Below are 20,512 nucleotides of genomic sequence, written 5' to 3' on the forward strand. Positions count from 1 at the left end.
AGCAGGAAACCTGCTGCTGCTGAACTGCCTCCCGGACAGAAGCTTCGGCTTCCTTTGCTCCGTTTGGGATGCTGAGACTGATGTGATGCATCTCTGCCTTAATTCCATTAATGCCCTGCTATTGTCAACACGCTGGGGAAAAAAAGAAAGTGATAGATGCTGGAAGAGTAGCAGCAGGTATTCCTACTGCGTCGTGTGTCTTCATCTTCTGATAGATTGAGACCAAACAAGGTGTAAGGAGAGATTATGTATCTGAGATGCATTAAAATTTCCAGCCCACATCTATCACTACGGAGCGCCGTGGGTCTGAGGCGAGTGTGTGAGCCGAGAGGACAGAGCTGCCCTGGCCGGGGGCGGGGGGTGGCTGCTGGAAGCAGAGGGGGAGCTGGCTGCTTCGCTTCTCCTGTGGGGAATAGGGAAGGGAAAAGAGTGGTCCCTGACACAAGATTTATGTTCTTACATCTTTTTTTCCTGGGTGATAGAGTGCCTCTGGTTAGTTTGCGTCGCAACAGTCAGGGATTTAAGAAACAAAACGATCGGTGTATTTTTCCTTGTTGCTGTGTATTCCTTCTGTAGAAAAATATTTCTGTCTTGTAGTGAAGGCACAGCACGATCTTCCTGTGAGGAGAGGAGGGGAGGGCAGAGCTTCCTCGGCTGCTCCTTTAAACTGCTGTCTCTGTGCTTTTCTTTTAAGACCCCAGCCTCACGACATGCGCAGACCCCGGCGTGCCTGCCTTTGGGCTACAGAACAACTCCCAGGGCTACCAGGTACTGTCAGGGCAGCGGGGTCCCCCGGCTGCACCCCAGCACGTGCTGTGGTCAGTCCGTGTCTGAGTCCTGACGTGGGTTCCCGTGTCCTCCTGTGAGTGGGGATGTCCCGGCCGCTCCGTTGTACCTCTGAGCGTGTTTGTATGGGATTAACTAGCAATGCATTATTTATTATATTAATTATAGTGCTAATTAATAGTTATTATTGTCATTAGTATTCACATTGGAGACATAATTTCCATTAATTTGCAGGCCAAATTCTCTAGGTGGTTTTCTTAATCTCAGCTCTCCCGTACAGTATGAAATCATGGGAGGGAGGGAGACACCAAAGCAATTCCCCGGGTGCTGCATCTCCAGTGACAGAGCCGGGTGCAGGGCCAGGACAGTCGATTCCATGAGGCTATTCCTGCCAGAGTGGATCTTTCGATCTTGCTGCTAATTAATTATCTTAATCCTGGGTTTTAATGAATTGATTCTAGTTTTTAATTAATACTGAGACACCGTAAGCCTGGCTTTTGCAAGGGTTGCCAGTCTGAGGTCTGTAGTTGGAGCCACCTCGGGTGCTCGTGCAGGGGACGAGGTGGGGGCTGGAGCAGCGTCACGGGGAGATGGGGCCTTGGATGTGGCACCCGGGGGGGCTGCAGCAGCCCGCTGGGAGTCCAGGAGTGACTCTGTGATAAAGAGGAGGTGACCCCTGTGGTACAGCCTTGCTAGAGAGGATGGGAAAGGTACTCAAAGCCCTGCTTGGTGATTTTATTCCAGCATATTCTGGTTTTAAAGCAAATCCAGTTGTGATAATGGGGCTTGTGCTGAACAGCATCAAACTGTCAACCTGTCTGGAACAGGGAGTGAGCTCCCTTACATGGTAACGGTTTGGTTAAAATAATCATAATAATTTGGCTGAAACCGAATGCAGAAATGTGGATAGTCTGCAAAAAGTAAGCGTCCCTCCAAAATGTGCAAAAGTCAGATTTTAGTTTCTGTGATCCTTTTTGCTGTTTGCAATCCAAATGGGCATTTCTAATACAGCCACGGGCTGTTTGTTGATACTCGTTACATTGAAAATCCCTTTTGGCAAAAATTTCAGCCCATTCTAATAGCACCTCTCTTTGATGCTGGCTTTGGGTATATTTAAAAGTTAAAGCAGCCGTGGCTCTGTCACTAAAAGAAGCAGCTCCCTGCAGAGTTAAAGGCTGGAGCTTTCCAGGGGCTCTGAGCACTTTCTTGACACCAGGCTGGCAGGGCAGGGAGGGCAGAAAGCGGGTGACTGCCCTCCCCAGCACAGAGAAGATGGAAAGTTAGAGAACTACTTTTGTATTATGGGTGAATCACACTGCACTGGAAAATTCCACGGTTTGTTTCCTGTTGTACCAGGTGGGAAGCATCATCTTTTTCAAGTGCCAGAAGGGATACCTGCTGCAGGGCTCCACCACCAGGACCTGCCTCCCCAACCTGACGTGGAGCGGCGTGCAGCCCGACTGCGTCCGTAAGTCGTGGGAGAGGTTTTGTCAAAGGCAACGGGTGTTTTTAATCACGCCGTTGCCTTGTGCTGTTGCTGTGCTTCATCGTGCAAATTGCTGGCTCTGAAGAGCTGGTAAATTGAGGGGGAGCTCTGAGAAAACGTATTCTTGAAGAAAAGGGAGATCACACAAGCTCTTCTCTCCTGACATCACTACACCAGCAGCCACTTCTGATTTCAGATGAGAATTTTTTTTTTTTACTTGTCCCTTCCTCAGAGATGTAGTTTTAGGGGAGACTTTTTGTGCTTCTGAAACTGCATTTGATGGCTGAGATGTGAGCTCGTGCTCCGGGGACTGAGGTTAACATTTAGCCAGAAGGGCTTTCTGGCAGAACAGTGTTTCTCCTCATCTTTAATAACCTGTTGCTCTTTCTTTTAAGCTGTCCATCATCTTTTCCCTGCTACACCAGCAGGAATTTAATTTAATGTTTTTAAGTGGTAATATCCATTTTGGCCTCTGTATCATAAGCATCAAAAATCTTTTTCCTCTCCCTTGTGAGGTGGTTTATTGGTGAGATATTTTTTCCACTAACAAACCCTGTAGATGCTCACCCTGCGAGCAGCCCGACCGGGGCACCCAACTTTAAAACCTCTTACGTGTAGCATCAGCGATGAGGAAGGTGTTTGCTCTGGATGGATCTGCCCTTCCCCACTGCTCCCCCTGGGTGGTGGGAGCATGTCCCCAAATTCCCAGGCTTCTCTCTCCTGAAGGGATGAACCAGCAAGTGTACGTGGGATTGTGCTCCTGGTGCTGGGTGCGTTGAAATGGAAGATGGTTTTGGCTGACCCGTGCCAGCAGACTGCTGCGTTGTTGCCTTTAGGTTTTGTGTAAAGCCTTCTCCACAGTTACAGCTATGAGTGCTGAAGTGCTGCCTCGCAGCCGGGGCTCCCAGACCGCGCGACTTCGGGTTAGTCTTTCAGCTTTCTGGGTTTTATATTTCATCCTCTGTAAAACGAGGATTAGGATAATACCTCATGAAGGCTGCCGAGGATTTGTTTTCATTCATGAGCAGTTTGAGAGCTACAGAAAGGGCAAATTTACAGCGTGGGTGAGAGGGAGCTTCCTGGCTCTGTGATTTATTAGTTTTGTGTCATAACTTCTCAAGGAAAGTGGTGACACATTTACAGCAGGACCTGATAGAGCCGTGTGGGCACGCGCTCGCTCTGGTGGCAGGGAGTTGGACAAGCGCAGCTTCGATTTCTGTGGCCAAATCCTGAAAGTTATTGAGCAATTATAGGGATTTATGACTATTGCATGCTTCTGAGGACTTACTGTCTGATCCTATGGACAGGTAGGTGCAAATTATTCATAGTGGTACTTGTCCTGTGAAGAGAGATTATACAAGACCAGATCTGTAATGCACTCACTGGGATCACTGGCTTAATTTACGGGGTCTTGATGCCCTGTAAAGGCAGTTTTCGGCCTGCAGACAGACCTGGAACACAGTTCTGGGGTCAGAGTTAAAGGAAAGAGAAAAGTGTCTTCAGCATAATTTGATTTTGACTTTTCTCCCCTTAAAAGGTGGGGAAGAGCAGAGCCTGATTTTCAGTCCATGGAAGCTGGAACTGAGTGAAAGATCCCTGAGGGCTTTAGCCAGAAGGAGCAATCTAGCCAGCAAAACACGGGAAGCAGTCTCATTAATTCATCCAGCTGGGAAAAATCCAGGCATGGCATTGTATCCCTCAGCGAGCGGAGAAAGCTTTCGCTGAAAAAAAAAAAATCCAAACAAACTCTTCTAAGAGATTTCTGTCCCTGCTGACGACATGGTGTCATTCTTCTGCCTTTCTGTGTACGACTGGATGGAAAGAAAACGTCTTTGTTTTCTTTGTGCTTTTCAGCTCACCACTGTAAGCAGCCAGAGACCCCCTCCCACGCCAACGTCGGCGCTCTGGATTTGCCATCTCTGGGTTACACCTTGATCTATTCCTGTCAGAGCGGGTACTATCTCACCGGCGGGTCTGAGCATCGAACTTGCAAAGCAGATGGCAGCTGGACAGGAAAACCACCTATTTGCCTCGGTAAAAGCTCTTGAGCAGCACGACCCTGGTTTTGTGTTTCCCTACACCTCTGCAGAGGGGAGCGTTGCAGCCCAAAAGCAAACAGCTATTCTCTTAGACCTCCCCATGTGTGAGCTGGCTCTAGAGACCACAGGGCCCGGGGCAGGTCCTGGGTTGAGGCAGCTCGGGGGTTTTCTGCCTGGTGGTTTGCATCTAGAAGCATCTGTGGAAGATAGTTCTTCACCTCACCCCCCTTTTACCTACCTCCAAGTTGTAGATGAGGAGCATGTGGTGGTCTAAGTTTGAAATAGAGCTGCGTGGCTCTCCCGGAGCGTGCTCGCTCTCCCTGGACACTGGTTTGGAGCAGGTGATGGGGAGGGCAGTTCATGAAAGTGTTGTGCTGTTCGAAAGGGGCCGGGCAGGGACACGTTGTGGTGGTCGGAGCTCAAAGCTCTGGCACGCAGGGACGTGCAGCCACGTGGCGTGGGCTGTCCTCTGCTGGACCAGCGCAGTGGGAGCGTCTCAGCAGTGTCAGACCCCACAACACTCACCAGCAGTGGCTTCCCCCTCTCTTCCAGCCGATGTCCGCCCCAGCGGGAGGCCCGTTGGCACCGCGCGGGACCCGCCACTCCCCAAAGCGTCAGGTATGGTGGGGGCTCGCTCTGCCGTGGGACGTGTCCGTGCTAGATCCCCTCCTGTCCCTCCACAGGGTGGCCAGAAACCCAGCTGTGCCTTGCAGATCTTCAAACTGCCAGGGGAGAGCAGGTCGTGTGCCTGGTCCTGCTGGTGCTTCGCTGGAGAACAGGCAGGAGCCTTAAGGCACCGACATCCACCGCTCATCCCAGGGCGCTCCAGAAATTCAAGCCCTGTGGGATGTTTTACATGAGACCTTTTGTTTTTTTTAAAAAAAAAAAAAAAAAAGTTTTTTTAGCTTTTCCTGAGAAATTATAATGGGGTTTGGTTTGGTTTTAAAACTTCAGTGGCATTTTTTGTCAAAACAACAAAATTAAAGTCATCAGCTTGTTTGTTCTCCTCTCTTTGCCTTTGTACTTGGTGGTGACAACACAGAGAGTGGGTGGGATTTGAGATATTTAAATACGTATTTGCGAATTGAAAGAAAGAAAGAAATTTGCTCTATTTTGATTTCTGACAAAAATGGAAATAAATGGCAACGCTCTTGTTTTTATCTGTCCCCAATTGCTGTCGTTTCCAGTGCCTGCTGATGTGTTTGCAAGGAATTCCCTTTGGAAAGGCTCCTATGAATACATGGGGAAAAAGCAGCCTGCGATGCTGTCTGTCACCAGCTTTGACCCTGCCACCAGCAAAGTCAATGCCACTTTGATAGACCACAGCGGTGTGGAGCTCCTGGTGTCCGGTAAGGGACCCAACATGGCCATCTGTAGGGGTTTACGCTTGTTGTAAGTGGTATCGCAGGGCGCGGGGCAGCGTGCTCTGCTCTGAGTGATGCTCTGATAGAGCTTTACAGAACCACCCAGCTTTGAAGTTTCCAATCTTCAATTAGACCAAGACAAACAAAATCATGCACCCAAGTTTGCTTTGACTCTACCTGAAAGCTCAGCCCAGTCCAACCTCCACTCCTTGTGTGCTGGAGTGTTGGATTTTTAATTAAAGATAAGACAAAATGATGCCAATGCTCCTTCTCCCTGTCCTCCGTGGGCCACCAGGTTGTTACTGATCCAGCAACACAACCTAAATATTAACTGTTGAATCGCTTCTCGTGTGCAAAATACCTTTGAACATCCTGGGGGTGGACGTGGGACTGTGTATTCGTGCTGTGTTTCCCAGTGCACCCCACGGATAGGGCTGGTAGGAGGAGTTGTTGTCCACTCTTTTAAGATGATGAAGTGATTTCTCTACTCTCTCAGGTAGGAAGTTAATTACTTCAAACTCGCATAGAGTCATTGTGGTCTAGAGATTACAAGTCGCTCGTTTTTCAGGCGTTTACAAGAAAGAAGACGTGCACCTGCTTCTCCAGGTTTATCAAATAACGGGGCCGGTGGAGATCTTTGTCAACAAGTTCAAAAACGATAAATGGGCTCTGGATGGACATGTAAGTGCAGGGGGCACCTCATACACGAAGCCTGCCCACACAACACCTCCTGTTGCTGTCACAACAACCAGCTTTTCTCTCGCTGAAGAGGGAATAACTCCCTTAGCTGGCAGCAAGATGAGGCTGTTGTCCTCCAGTGACCTGCTTGCTTGAAGGGGACACGGGGCGTTCTGCCAGCACGTGAGATAACATTCCATGACAGTTCTTCCGTGCTGCCTTGCAGCTGTATGTTTTTATTGCTGTGTGGTTTTAGACCTGTAAGTCTTCCCAGTAATACTAAAGGAGAAATCAACGTGATTAATTCCATTTTAACGTTTTGCATCTGTTAAACAGCAAGCTAGAAGAGCTGATCTTCCATTATGGGGTCAACTTCTCACCCCAGTTTCTGTGTCTGGTAACTTCCAAAGCCCTTAAGAGATCCAGTGGAGCTTAGAAGCAGCACACAGCTGACTGACCCGTGGCTAGCTGTAGTGCAGAGCCTTTGCTATCTCTGTTGAATCAGCAACGTGTTCTGTAGTTTACTGCAAACAGGATTTTACTTTTTTTCCTTCTTTTGAGATTTGACGAGTTGTTGGGCAGTCAGACTTGCCACAGTTTTCTGGGGAATTGAATCGGATTAGTGCTAGGCATGAACTGGAAAGAGGCTGCAATAAGACGGGTGCTGAAATCCCAGGGAACTATGAGCAAATCTGTTGATCTCTGCTCTCCATCACTGCAGGTCTCATCAGAGTCTTCCAGTGGCACATTTGTGTACCAGGGCTTTGTGCGTGGCAAAGGCTTCGGGCAGTTTGGCCTTCAGAGACTGGGTAAACTTCCTCTGATTACTACTTTCTTCCTTGATTGCTGCAAGCTAGGTTTTGGGGATAGTGGAGGTTTTCAAACAGGGAACATCTCCCCTGTCTCTGGCTTTAATTTTCAGTCCTGCTGGGCCAGATCATTATAGCTGGTGTTGGAGTGCCAGGTTTAAGCCGGCCCTTTCCAGCTCCCCTCTGCACATCCTTTGGCAGAGAGCTGGCAAAACCCAACCCGGCCCCTGGGGTAGCGAAGTCAAGCATCCTCAAACCTCTGAACCCCAGGGGATCAGGAGGTGGTGGCACCTGAAATGGCTCCTGTTTCTTCACGTTTGAGGCAGAGTGGTGCCACGCTGCCCGCAGAGGAGGATGTCCCCATTGCCTGGCAGCTCTGTCCGGGCTTGTGATTAAATACTAAATACATTGGGCACTGGATGTTGTGGCCAGGGGGGGCTAAACTCATCCTTGGTGTCAGATTTGTGGGAGACAAACAGCACAGCAACTGATTTTTTTTTTATTTGGGAACAAAGTGAAGCGTTTAAATGAACAGGTTTCTGGTCAAAGACGGAGTTTGGAGCCACAAATAGCACCTGGACTCTTTTTCCTCCGTGTTGCCAAGCCCAAACCTCATTGCAACCACAAAAAGTGTCTCCATCTCACTTTCAGAAATAACAGAGTCACTTGAGGGCGTAGACAACCTGAAGTCTAAGCTCCTAAATGTCTCATAAAATGAGGCTAGAGCTCTTCAATCTATTAGGATTTTTGGAATCTGAACCTGGAGCCTTGTCACCTTTATGGAGAATTAGATGCTCATTACTGAAGCCTCTGAAAGCCTCCCTTAAAGTCTAAATTTAAGCATCCAAGTTTGAGCATTTTCCTAAGATTAATCTATTTACAGCGCTCTCTAATTGCAGTTCTAAATAAATGATGATGTCTAAGCCAGGCTAGATCTCCAAACCATTCCTCTTGCAGCTCAGAAGCTTTTGATTACTTTTTACAGCAACACTTCTAAGCATCTTATTCTGTTGTTGATGATGTAACCTGTAACTCAAGCAAACCCCATTTCCCACAGCGGTGTTCTGAAATGTGTTTACTTCCGCTGTGTTTCAGACATCAGCATGATGGAAAATGATCCAGAATCAATAGGACACCATTTTGCATCAAACAGCAGTTCTGTGGCAGCTGCCATTCTTGTGCCTTTCATAGCCCTGATTATTGCAGGGTTTGTGCTTTATCTCTACAAACACAGGTAGGTTTCAGGGGTGGTGCCAGTAGGTGAAACAAAGTCAGGGGGCTGACAGAAATATTTGTGAGCTTGACTTAAAAGCTCTCCCCCTAGATCTGGTTTCTCATTTAATTCAGAAGGCGAAGAACTCCTGGAGCAAGCACGTGTGGAGGGGCGAGGGTGTTGGGGAAAGAGAGCATTGAGGAGGTTTATGACCGTTAATTAAGATTTGTGGCAACATTAAGTGGGATAAGGGCAAAGTAAATCTCATACTTCAGCATTCAAGCTGGCTTTGCATATGTCGTAAATCAGTTATCTATCCTGATCAATGCACTGCTGTGCAAACGTTGTGCCCTGCGAAGCGCCGTGCAGACTGGCCGCTCCGCGGGGGCCGTGGCGAAGCCCAGGGACCTGCCAGTGCTGCCAATCCACAGGAGGATTTTTCTGCATGTCCCTTCTGCCTTATCCCCCGGTGTTTACCCTCTTCCAAAGCAGTTTTTTTCCTTTCCACTGCCTCCTCGTCAGGGCTACTCAGCTGGCTACAGCAGGAGTAGCTGTGACCTCTCAGGGTTTTCTCTCCGACGTCCTGCAGGAGAAGACCAAAAGTCCCGTTCAACGGCTACGCAGGCCACGAGAACACCAACGTCCGAGCAACGTTTGAAAACCCGATGTACGACCGAAACCTGCAGCCCACAGACATCATGGCCAACGAGACGGAGTTCACAGTCAGCACGGTGTGCACAGCAGTATAGCACCCGTCCCCCTGCGGTGAGTGGGCAGGAGGAGAGCCCGGGGCCTCTGTTGGTCACTTTTTAAATGCCGCAGCCAAGTGGTGGCTCAGAGGAGCGCCCAGCGTGGTTCACATTGCCCGGGAGATCATCTCTGCACAGGGAAAGACCCAAACCAACATTCCCATTCTCTGGGTCTTGGGTGCCAACTGGGGCAGGACCTCTTGGGGACCGGTGTCAGAGCAAATCCAGATAGCCCTGTGGCACAGTCACCAGGTGAAGGAAAAAATGAGCCTAAGAGAGATCGTCCACTCTGTGACTGCAGACAGAGTGGTTTGTACAGTGATCCGAGGAGGGTGAATCAAGGGGTTTAAAAGTTTTACTGCCCAGGCACAGAGACATAATGTCATAAACAGAAGTACCCTGTGGACTGTAAGAGCACTTCTAGACTGGAACGTTCTTTGAGATAACAAAGCTATTGCAGGCTTGCCCAGCATCCCTCTGTGGAATAATGAGCTGTTTGCTTCTCTCTCGCCCTTCCTTTCCCATTGTTCCAGATTCCTCCAGGGTCGGTGTCTAGTGGATGATTGTGTTTCACCTCACTAGTCTCCATCCATTCCCTCCCCATCTCCCTCCTCCCAACCTTGCTGAGGCTGTGGAGAAGCTGCTACACCTCGTTGGACTTTGCATTAACTCCTGAGAGACTGCTGGGTTGTCCTCTGCCGTCCTCGCCCACCCTCTCCATCCTGCCGTGGATAATGAAGCCAACCAAAGGTCTGCTCCAGCACAGCTCCTCTCCCCGCCCAGCCAGTGGGTCTCAGCCCAACGTCAAGGCCTGGGGGTGTGGGGGACCCCAGAGGCAAGGGGACGGGAAGGCTTTTACAACCTGCTCTGGGCAGTGTGTTCCTGGAGGGAGCGGTGGGTACGTGGGGTCCCACCAACCACCCCCCACTTTGGGAAGAGCTTGGGCAGCCAAGAGGCACGAGCAGGTTGAGCTGCACAAGGTGCTGATCGGGGTTCCTGTAAAATGCCAGTATGGGACAGGATGAGTAACTTGCTTTGTCTTTATTTGGTTTTGTGGGTTATTTGTTGTTTTTTCTAACCCAGGGCTTTTGCAGAGGAAGAGTTTTCAAATGGGACCTTTTTTTCCTCTTCCTTGTGTTTAATTTTCCTTTGGGCATTCTTGCTGGGTTTCTTGTGCCCCACGTTTGTTCCAGGCAGCTCTCAGGGCTGGTAAGGAAACGTCCCCCCATCCCTGGCCCTCTCCCAGCAGCTGCTGATTCGAGCTGTGTCCAAACACCCTGATCAGGAAATTGCTGACAGACACGAAGGGACAAAAACATCTTTGAAAAGAACTCTAACAAATACTGATTTTCCCCCCAATAGCGTTCGAAAGCCTTTGCCCTTTCCATATTGATCCTCCAAATGGCAATGCAATAAGAGTTTTAATTTTTATCCAAAGCTGTTCCCTTTATTTCCCAGGGGCAGAAAGGTTGCCTTGGCTTTCATGAGAGCAGATAAGGCGGCTTGACATTTTTCCTCCCTTATAAGAGAATGATGCTTTTGTGATGACACTGTCCTCCTCTAATAAAGAGGAGAGCTGCTCTTGTTGATTCGGGGTTTTAGTCTGTTTGGTTTGAGTCACCATTTCTTAGGCCAGGCTGGAGTCAAGGAAGGCAACAGTGCTGTTTTACCAACTGTAAGTCAGGTGGGGTACAGCTGACGTAGAGCAGTGTGTGTCAATGAAGCCGCTTCTTCTTACAGAAGACTTGAAGGGAAGAAAGAATTCAAACAAACGGGGTGGTGTTTACATCCGCGCTTGCATTTAAACGCTGGCTTTCCCCTACCTAATGTCAGCTGAGGTTTTGTCTAATGAAAAACACAAGGTAGTTTGGTTTTGGGGTTTTTTTTGGGTTTGTTTATTCTTTTACTCTGTGTGTGCGCGTGTGTGTATATATATAAATATATATTATTTTTTTTACTTCTGTCTCTTATTCAGCGTTCTTAGAGTAAGCAGCATTCTACAGCCTAATTGCTGAACAGCCAGCCTGCCAAAAAATGCCATCTCTGCTCCCCAAAGCATGCAAAGGTGCTCTGATTTATTCCCGAGAGGTGGGTGCAAGCGCACGCGTGAGCCGAGCCCCGATCCAGCGCGGGCAGAGGTCAGCGAGACGCTGCCCGCGTGGAGGTGGGTGCAGGGAGCTCAGGGCCAGCGCTGGCCTGTGCCACGGCGCGAGCGCTCCCAGCTCAGGCTGAATCCGCAGACGGGTGGAGATGGTTTCACTTTCCAGCTGGTTTGGGGACGTTTTGGCTCGGGGTGGCCGGGCTGGGCTGGCAGCGGTGCCGGGCGCTCGCTGGGCACCTCCAGCTTGGCAGGACATGGACCCCAGAGCACAGGAGAAGGGTAAGTGAGGAGAGGGGACCCCGGCCGGGCTGTGACGGCGCTGGGGTCTGGGGCCAAGGCAGGTCTCCCCTCAAATTCATCAGCCAGGCAGCTGCGGTGAGGGCAGGGAGTTGTCTCCAGGGAGTGGGGTGTTCCCCCGGTGCCTTTGCTTGCATCTACAAGCAGATGGTTGTTTCCTGCCTTCAGGTCTGCTGTCCTCCCCTTATTTAACCCCAGGGTCCCTCCAACCTCGATTACTCTGATTTGTGCCCTTGGCCAGACCCACAGCCCATTCTCAAGGCCTTTGTCCAGCCCGGTGCCCACGAGTGCCGTGTCCTGGCTCCCCTCGCAGCTCCCAAACTCCAGCACCTCGCAGCATCCCACCACACAGAGCTGGAAGCTCTCCAGGCCCCGTCACCGAGCTCACAAAGAGCCTCTCCCGCCTGCGCGGGGCCCGTGGAGGGCCGGGACGTGCACGCACAGCACCAGCAGAGCCCACCTTTGCTTCTCGGCGCTCTCTGAGCCGCGCTCGCTCAGTGCAGCGGCCAGGAGCAGCTTGTGCCGAGGTGTCTCAAATCAACCCGAGGTAGTTTAACACCAGGGCGGAGAGAAGGGGGGCCCTGCTTAAATAAGTTTTGCTGCTTTCAACCCATTGAAGTACCATTTTCTGCTGTTGCCCAAGCAACAAAAGAAGTGGAAGGGGTGTTGTCCCATTTTTTTGCAAGCTGGCTGGGACCCGGTATGTGACATTCTCCATTCTTGTGCCCAGAGGACTTGCGTTATGTTTAAAAAAAAATAAAAAAAAAAATTAAAAAAAGGGAAAAAAATTGAGAGAAAAAAAAAAAATCCTGTTTTGTACAGAGATATATTTTTATGAATCAAGAGTTTGTACAGTTAAAAAACACAATGTAAATGTTTTTTTTTCATTATTGTAGTAAACAGTAGTGGAAGATCAGCTTTTTTTTGTAAATGTAATAAAATGTATAAATATGGTTTACATAAAAGTGTAAATATGTAATCTATACATACACTTGGCTTGTCTGCAGTATATACAATTTAATTTATCTGTCTCTGTATATGAGGCTTTTCATTGTGTCCAGGCATACTTTACTGAATTTGAAAGCTATTTTAAATTTTTGAATTAAAATAAAATATAAATTTTTGCATTGCTTTTCTTACACTTTTCTGGTGCCTTTTTGATGAGCTGCCAAAGAGGTTTTTTTCTAGGATGCTCTGGACGCTGAAGCTGCACACCCACCCCCTCCAGCAAGGAATCGGTGCTCGGTCTGGTGGGCAGCTCACGGATCCTCTGTTACGGCAGATCGGCAGAGCCCCTTTGAAAACAGGTACTTCAGATCCTCAAAGAAAAAAAAGAAAACCCTAAAAATTGTGATTTATTCCTCAACATCATTATTTAAGCAAAAAAAAAAAAACCAACCCACCGAGCACAACTGTCCAAAGTGAGACCAACAGCTGGTAATCGATCCAGGTCTGCGGGCTGAATTCAGATTGATTTTTGAGTTTTTCATTTGTCAGAAAATTTTCTAGTTGGAAGGAGACACGTTGTTACGTGTTTCCTGTCATGCTTTCTGAGAGCATCTTGCTGAGTTTTTCAGTGCTAAATAGGCACATTTTCACTTCTGGTTTCCTCAGAGGAGTTTGTCAACGTGTCTTTTCTCTGACCCGTGTTAAGCCTTATCCTAGGGGTTCCCACACTGGTGGCTTTCCTGCCGTGACACTGGCTGAGGTGTCACACCTCCCTCTGCAGCACAGGGTCGGGGTCGCCTCGCTGCAGCCCATACATCAACCGTCGGCTGCCGGTGGTTGTCAGAAGGGAGCCTGGAGCATCCCATGGACACCCCCATGCGGCTTGACACGGGCCAGGGGAGCTCTGGGTGCCCCCTCCAGGCCTGAGGTTGGGCAGTGGGAATGATGCTGCTTAGAGTCACACCACGGGGTGACAACCCTCTGCCCCCGTCCCCCTCCAGCCCCTTCTCCCCTCCTCTGTCTTCGACTCCAAACGAGATAGTGTGGAGCTTAAAATCTAAAGCTGTAAAATGAGACATCTGCAACAGGGCAAAACTTTAATCTCGATTAAACCCTAGAGAAAGGCACAGCCAGACAACAAATTAGGCGTTTAATTGCTGCAGTGATCAGCCTGGAAGAGAGCACTCCGTGCCCCTGCCAGCGCACTGCAGCCCGTCGCTCCTTGGGACCCGGTTTCAGAGCAGCTCGTTGAGTTGCTGCCGTTCCCACCGAGACCTCCCCACATCTCCCACCGAGACCTCCCCACGTCTCCCCCTCAGCCAGGCAGGTGATGGCTCTTCCCTGGCCACCGGGGCAGGGCCAGCAGCATTCTCCTCGCTCAAACCCAAGTCCACATGGTCCAGGAAATAATTACTTGTCTCTGCCCCCTCCCAGAGCGCCGAGTTAATTCCCCTCTATATGCAGAATTGATTATTTGTGCTTTTCCAGCAGGTTTTTATCAGGCCTAGTCAGCTCTGTCAAGGGATGCAGAAAAAACACGCCCGGCGCAGGGCGAGGCCACGAGCAGAGCTCTGGGCAGAGGGGGGTGGGATAACGGGGTCTGTAAAGCCCCCACACCCCCATCTTCTCATGATCCCTCCAAGCCCTGCGCTCTACCCTTTGTGCTTCAGGATGCTCCAATTTGCTTTAATTAGTTACTTTCTCTACTGAACGCCTCCTCTCTCCCTGCCCTTGCCAGTGACTGACTGTAATTAGCTTGTGTCTCTGCGCCGATAGACAAAATTTGTTTTAAATAAAAGGGCATTACATGGTCTTTGATGTCCTGCTGCTGCTCTGCCCATGCTGGTTTCACTGATGCAGGTTTGATGCTGTCTCTGTGGCCTTCATGTTGCCTTCTATTTGTCTCTTCCAGATCACATACGCTTTATCTTTTTGATTTCGTTCCCTTCTTGTCTGGCCTCGGCTGGTTTGCTTGAAATAAGGACAGCAGGGAAGGCGACAGGACGGAACTGAGGTGTTTGTTTTGGTTTTTTTTCAGGAGGTTTCAGTGGACTGTGCCGCGTGTCGGTGTGTGATGGAATTCGGTACAACCAATTCAGGGCATGAGGAGCCTGAGATGTGTTTTCGCTTTGAATTTTGAGGCAGTGGCAGTGTTCCTGTTGGATTTAAGAGGACACTGATGGCCACAACTTCTTGGAGCTCCACAGAGCTCTGTCAGTGGGTGGTTGTTGGTCCCTTCTGCTCCTGGTTCACGCGGGGGCTCTCTCTGTTCGGGTCTCAGGGGCAGGACATCTGGCCCTGGGTGCAGGCTCAGCTCGTGGCTTCTGGGTGTTAGGTGCTGGTGTTAGAGGTGATAACTCTTCGCTTTCTGAGCATTGTATTGCCACTGGGTTTTGGCACTGGGGTGTCCTGCGAAGGGATTTACTGTCCTCCTCAAGATACATCCCTTTGTGTGCTGGCTGGTGTCCTCAGCGGGCAAACAAGGGCCCTCTCCAGCCACTCGGCCTAAATCAGCCCATCATGAAGGAAAGGGCAGAAAATGAAGGTGCACGGAACGGCAAAAGTCCCGGGGGGTAGAGGGCTCTGCAGCCCTCCCATCCCTCAAGGCTCCCAAACCCTCTGCAGACCATCCCTTGAGAACTAAGTAACATTTAAACCACACTGGCACATCTAACCCCTTCCAGCAGGTACTAATTTAGCCAGTGCCGTAAGCACTTACAGAGCTAATTAACAGCAGTTCATATCAGCATTTTGTAAATGAGTGATTAACTCTTCGGGGTGCCCCATACGCACAATCTACCCGCAGCTCCGTCTCTCTTCACTTTTGGCAGAATTTGGCCTGAAGAAATAAAGTATTATGCTAATCGTTTCAATCAGATGAAGCAGCCTCTCTGCCCCCTGTCTAGTTCTGCCTCTGGCCTTGCTCCGCACGAGGAGGTTGTGCTGATTGTTTATTTATTTTATCAATGGATGCTGCAGGCTCGGGGGGGGGGGCGTAGATGTGCTGTTGCATGCCTGCACCCCCTCAGCATCCCGCTGCGTGCGCCCCGGGCAGGGCAGGCTCCTCTTCCTCACCCCCCGGCCGACGTGCTGGGAGGAAGGAGGGAACCTCGCCAGCAGTGCCGCTGTCTGAGGGAATCACAGCCCTGATTTCACTCCACAGCACTCGACAGAGCACCTGGGAATGCATTTGCCACTGGAGGAAAGGGGAAGGTACCCAGCGAGGTGAGTAATGAAATGCTGGAATAACAAACTGCAGGGGTGAATCAGCTGGCGGGGGGCAGCGGGCGCTGGGCACGCGTGGCCACCCCGTTCAGGGCGGCTGGAGCCACGGCTTCGCTGGCCATGGCTCTGCCTCTGCCTCCGTGTGCTTTTCCTCGCTTCTGCCTCCATCCCAGACACCATCCCCAAGACCACGCTGTCGTAATTGGGGCTGGTGTGTTCCATCTCCTGACGTGGATTTGTAACACATGGGTTTGGGATCAAACAGTTCGGCAACAGTTTGGTAAATTCAGCTCTTGATGAAGTTGCTCCAGGCCAGCTTATCCAGGGAGACCTGCAGCTTCTCGGACAGACAGGGAAAGTGTTGTGTCCCTCCACTTGAGAGAGAAAGGGAAACCCTTGAGCTTACGTTAATGCCTTCGGGGGCACTTCAGGGACCCAAAAGCTGGGGGTTCGCTTCCTCCCACGGTGATCTGAGATAAATTCATTCACGCTGCCAGGTGGCCCCCAACACAATTTGAAGCCCAGGGAAAGCTTTCCGTTGGTTTTAAAGGGGATTTCAGTTGGACCCTGGAGCTGAAATCTCTCCCTGTGTGGAGCCTCTGCCCTGGGCCTTTAGACTGCTCAGACTGGAGGCGTGGGGAGATGCCTCTGCGTAAGGCATAGAGAGGTGAAGAAGATTTTGTGGGTTATATCTGTCTAATGACCACTTACATGTGAGATAAACTGCCGTCCTGATGTTGCCTAATTACTCAGGTAACATTAAATTTAGATTGTTCCAGTTTTCCTCATCAATTTTTAAATTCCATTATAAGGGTCCCACTTTGCACATCGCTCTCTCCAGGTTTGCTCATGCTCTTTATTTCCCACAAATGAGAAATTTAAACCTCTTCCTGAAAAGAAAACAAAAACAAAAACAAAAACAAAAACCAAACAAACAAAACCACACAGCAGAAATCCTTGCACGGAGCTTTTGCATTGTTTGGGAGTTTGCTGCTGGGACGTGCCGGGGTGTTTGGGGAGCTGGATCACAGGTGTGGCGGGGCTGGTTCTGCCGTCGGGTCTCGCCGGGGGACACGGGAGGGGACGCTGCTGGCACCGGGCTCTGCCCACGCCTGGCACCGAGCGATGGTTTCAGGGCTCTGGTGAAGCAGACTGTGCAGGGACTCTGCTGCACTCGGAGCCGGTGGCTCCTCTGCGGCTGCTTCTCCCCGAGCAGAGAGGGCGAATCTCTACCGGCCCCGGGCAGCCACAGCCCCGCTGCTGAGCAAAAACTTTGGTTCAGAGCTCAGGGAGCAGTCGAGCTAAAGAATAATTCACAAGGAATAATTTGCAGCTGATTTATCTCCTGTTCTTTTTCAAGAGAATACCCAGCAGCTGGTTGCAATTTTAATTCTTTCGTTATTGAGAGGAATTGACAAATATATTTAAGTCGTGATCAGCTCTGACTCTGTGGGATTTTGTTACCAGCTCCACGTACTTTGCTGTGGATGGAGCACGTTCACTGGGTGCTGTTTCCGGATCGCTGAGGAACTACCCTCACCAGGAATATCCCTGATGTTTGGAAAATATTCAGTAAATCCATCTTGGTTCTTTCTAATAGTCAAAGGGAGTTAATGTCTTGCTTTCTTCTTAATTCAATGAATTAATTATTGAAAATGTATGTCAAGACCAGGATAATGAATTACTACGCTCAGAGAAACAGCGATGGGGTTTGATGCTTGACCAAGTGTTTAACCTGGCACATCACCCCCAGGACTGACCCACCCGCAGCTCTTGGCATCACCACGGGCACGATCTCTGCCTTCAGGCTCAGTCTGGCTCTGTCCTTGTCACGCTGACGGGAACCATGGGTGAAGCTGGTCTCTGTGCTGACAGGCTGGTGGTACCTGAGATGCTTCTCTCTCCCCTCGCCAGCTTTAGCATCCAGACCGGGCTCTGCCCGCTGCCTTTCCCAGGTGAGGGGGTTCTGCCCGAACGTGTCGCTTCCCGGGGCTGAGTTGCTGAGTCTGATCTCAGCCTCTCTCACTGAGTTATCACAACTGGGTGTCCTGCAGAAAACTGCTCAGCCACCTTCTTTGGCTTGTTTCCTAAAGGTTGGAAACAATCAGCTTTTCTGGCATGGTGACAGTGATAAAATAATAAATAATAATAATAAAATTAAAGGGCTTTCTGAGACAGGGAATAATCCTCGGTATGCTGGGATTGTAGCCATAGAGATGGAGATCTCACAGTAGCTGTGGGACGGCTGCCACAAATCAGCATTTCTCATCCTCCTGAGTTCCCTCGCAAGGCAGTGAGGTGACCTTGGTTGTCAAAGGTGCATGAAAACCAGGTAACTCTGCTCCACCAGAAGATCCAGAGCTCAGCCAAGCATTTTAACTCTTTTAGAGATGGTGGGAGCAACGGGATTCAATGCTCTGGACATCGAGTCTCTTGTTTACAACCTGACCTGGCCAGACTGGGAAAACAGAGGAAGGTTTTACCCTGCTCAAAAGCTTTGTAAAGTTTTGTAGCTGCCCAGGATTTTGCACCTGGGCTTGCAGGTTCTCTTGGCTTTGGGAGGTTTGAAAACGTTTGAAGAGTTTGGTATGGAAAAACTGCCTTCAGAGTTAGGGGTTTGGGGGGTTGGGGCAGCTAAAGCCCTTTAGAAAAGTTACTGGAGTTGACTGGGAGGCTGGGAAAGTGGGAGCGGGAAGGGCTTGCTGGTAGCTGGTAGCAAAGCCAGGAGTGGTTCCTGGGACTTGAGTTGCAGGGGGTTGTGTGGCACCTTCTTGAGCTGCACTGGGGCCTCGGGATAAAGGCGCTTGGTTTTATTTCCCAGGAAGATGCTGAGATTGTACAAATTCCTCCCATTCTCATCTGAACAGATGAGTGATATAAAATCCATCACAGGGGGCTGTTAGATGAGCAGCAACCATAGTAAATCCACCTAAATGAAAAACCTAAGTATGACATATTTTTGTATTATTTAACAGAGATTTTGCATCTGGGAGGGAGGAGGAACACAGCAGCCAGGGTGCCTCTTTTCTTCAGAAATGTTCCAAGCACTAAAAGAAGAATTTATAGTTCAGCGCTAGGGGGGGAAATGCATAATTCATTTTCCAGAGTTTGGAAGACAGGAACAAAAAAAAAAAAAAAAAGAGGGAGAAAAAGAAAAGGGGAGGGGAGATTGGGGGTGCATTTCATATGTAGTTTCCCTGTGAGCTACAGCCAGTGCCCCCCCTGCCCCCCGGCTGGGGCTGAGGGCACGGGCAGCGTTTCCCTGCTGGGGAGTCACACAGTGCTGAAGCCCAGCGTCGGGGCAGAGAGGAGGTTGGGGTTGGTTTGTGGCTGTAAAGTGCTTGGATTTGAGATGCTGTATGACTGTAAGGTGCTGTTAGTGTGTAAAAAAAGCCGGTTTAATTATTCCAGTAAAGAGAAAATTATTGCCCTTGTAGACAGGTGAGTTAACCATCATCATCCTCCCGTTACGTTGAGCATCCCAGGGCCGTGCGTGTGCCCTGGTCAGGGACTGTGGCTTGTGGCAGTTAACTGGGGAGGGGGGGGTCTCTGCTGCCCGCGAGGGCCGAGCCTGCTCCCTCGGCACCAGCGGGTCCCCTCGCTCTGACGGGTCCGGGTGTCCCTGGGGAGCCCCACAGCCCCCAGCAAACCCCGTCCCCTCCCTCTGGGAGAGGCTGTTCCCAAACCCAGATGATAACCTCCAGGTTGTTCCCAAAGCTTTTCCCAAGCCCCCACCTGCTTTGACCGGCTGCTGGAAGAGCGTTTGAAACCCTCAATGCTGTTGTTTTTCTTTTCAAACCTGGGCCGGCCACCCTTTCCTCTGATGTTTACATTTCAGTTTGCCCTCTATTAGTTTATATCCTAGTGAGGATTTTTCAATAACAAAACAAAACCACCAAACCGTCAGAGAAAAATAAAGATAATCTTGGAAAAACAGGACTCGGGGGCGATGAGAACCCCCGAGCAGGAGGAGCCACCGAGCTGGCTGTGCTGTCGCTCCCCAGATGCCGGGCTGGGGCATCAGCAGCAGGTACCGGCCGTGCTGAAAACAGAATTTCCAATGCTTGGTTCTTTCAAACGCTTTTATTTTCCCTGTAGTTTTTTCACTTCTTGTTTCTTCTCTGCTGCCATCCCAGGGTGATGGGCCTCTGCGCAGTGCTGGGCTGGGAGCAGAGCCAGGGGGAAGAGCTGTCTTGTGCAGCTGCCGTCAGTATTGGTCCTTGGGTAACTGCTGGCAAATGCACTCGCCTGAACTGACCAGGAGACTTTTTTTTTTTTTTTTTCCCCCTTCCTTCCTACAAGTTGAAAATACCAGCTTGCGATGAGAGAGTTCAGCTTCTGTTGCTCCCAGAGCCTCAACTCTGCTCTCTAACTTCAGCGTTAATATAATAGCAAGATCTCTGCAAAACTTTTACAAACTCAGCCTTTCTTTTTGGGATTGCCCAGACCCATCAGGCTTCAGCCACCCTGGTACTGAGGAGAGGAGAGGGGGGGCATCACTTGCTGCTTGCCCATGGTGCAGGGGGGTGGAATTTCAGCCTACAAAGGACCCTTCCTCATTCCCTGGGACCCCTCAAGCTGTCTTGAGGGGCAGGAAACCCTCCTGAGATCCAGGACTATTCAAGTAGATAGATTCACCCAGCTGAGGACACTCTGCTTTTCCCTCTTTTATCAAGCTACTTGATATTCTTATTACTGTATTGACACATCCATCTCTCCCACTCCAATCTAGCCTTAATTTTCAACTGTTAATCAGGCAGAGCACTGTTGCACGCTCTTCTGTAATTGAAGAATTAAAGACATACCTGAAGAATGCA

At 49.9% G+C, this 20,512-nt stretch overlaps 1 protein-coding gene across 1 annotated transcript in view; it reads left to right on the forward strand.

The window, feature by feature from the left end:
- Positions 1-12,599, forward strand: part of CSMD2 (CUB and Sushi multiple domains 2) — a 287,923-nt gene extending 275,324 nt beyond the window's left edge. The window contains exons 63-72 of the mRNA XM_026863211.1: positions 695-768; positions 2,143-2,254; positions 4,127-4,306; positions 4,864-4,929; positions 5,499-5,660; positions 6,244-6,356; positions 7,075-7,162; positions 8,258-8,396; positions 8,965-9,140; positions 9,658-12,599. Of these exons, the coding sequence (XP_026719012.1) occupies positions 695-768; positions 2,143-2,254; positions 4,127-4,306; positions 4,864-4,929; positions 5,499-5,660; positions 6,244-6,356; positions 7,075-7,162; positions 8,258-8,396; positions 8,965-9,124 (1,094 nt within the window). The 3' untranslated portion in view covers positions 9,125-9,140; positions 9,658-12,599. The remainder of the gene's footprint in view (positions 1-694; positions 769-2,142; positions 2,255-4,126; positions 4,307-4,863; positions 4,930-5,498; positions 5,661-6,243; positions 6,357-7,074; positions 7,163-8,257; positions 8,397-8,964; positions 9,141-9,657) is intronic.
- Positions 12,600-20,512: the final 7,913 nt, after the last annotated feature.

The sequence above is a fragment of the Athene cunicularia genome (assembly GCF_003259725.1).
Source record: "Athene cunicularia isolate RWA chromosome 23 unlocalized genomic scaffold, athCun1 chr23_part1, whole genome shotgun sequence".
Lineage (NCBI taxonomy): Eukaryota > Metazoa > Chordata > Aves > Strigiformes > Strigidae > Athene > Athene cunicularia.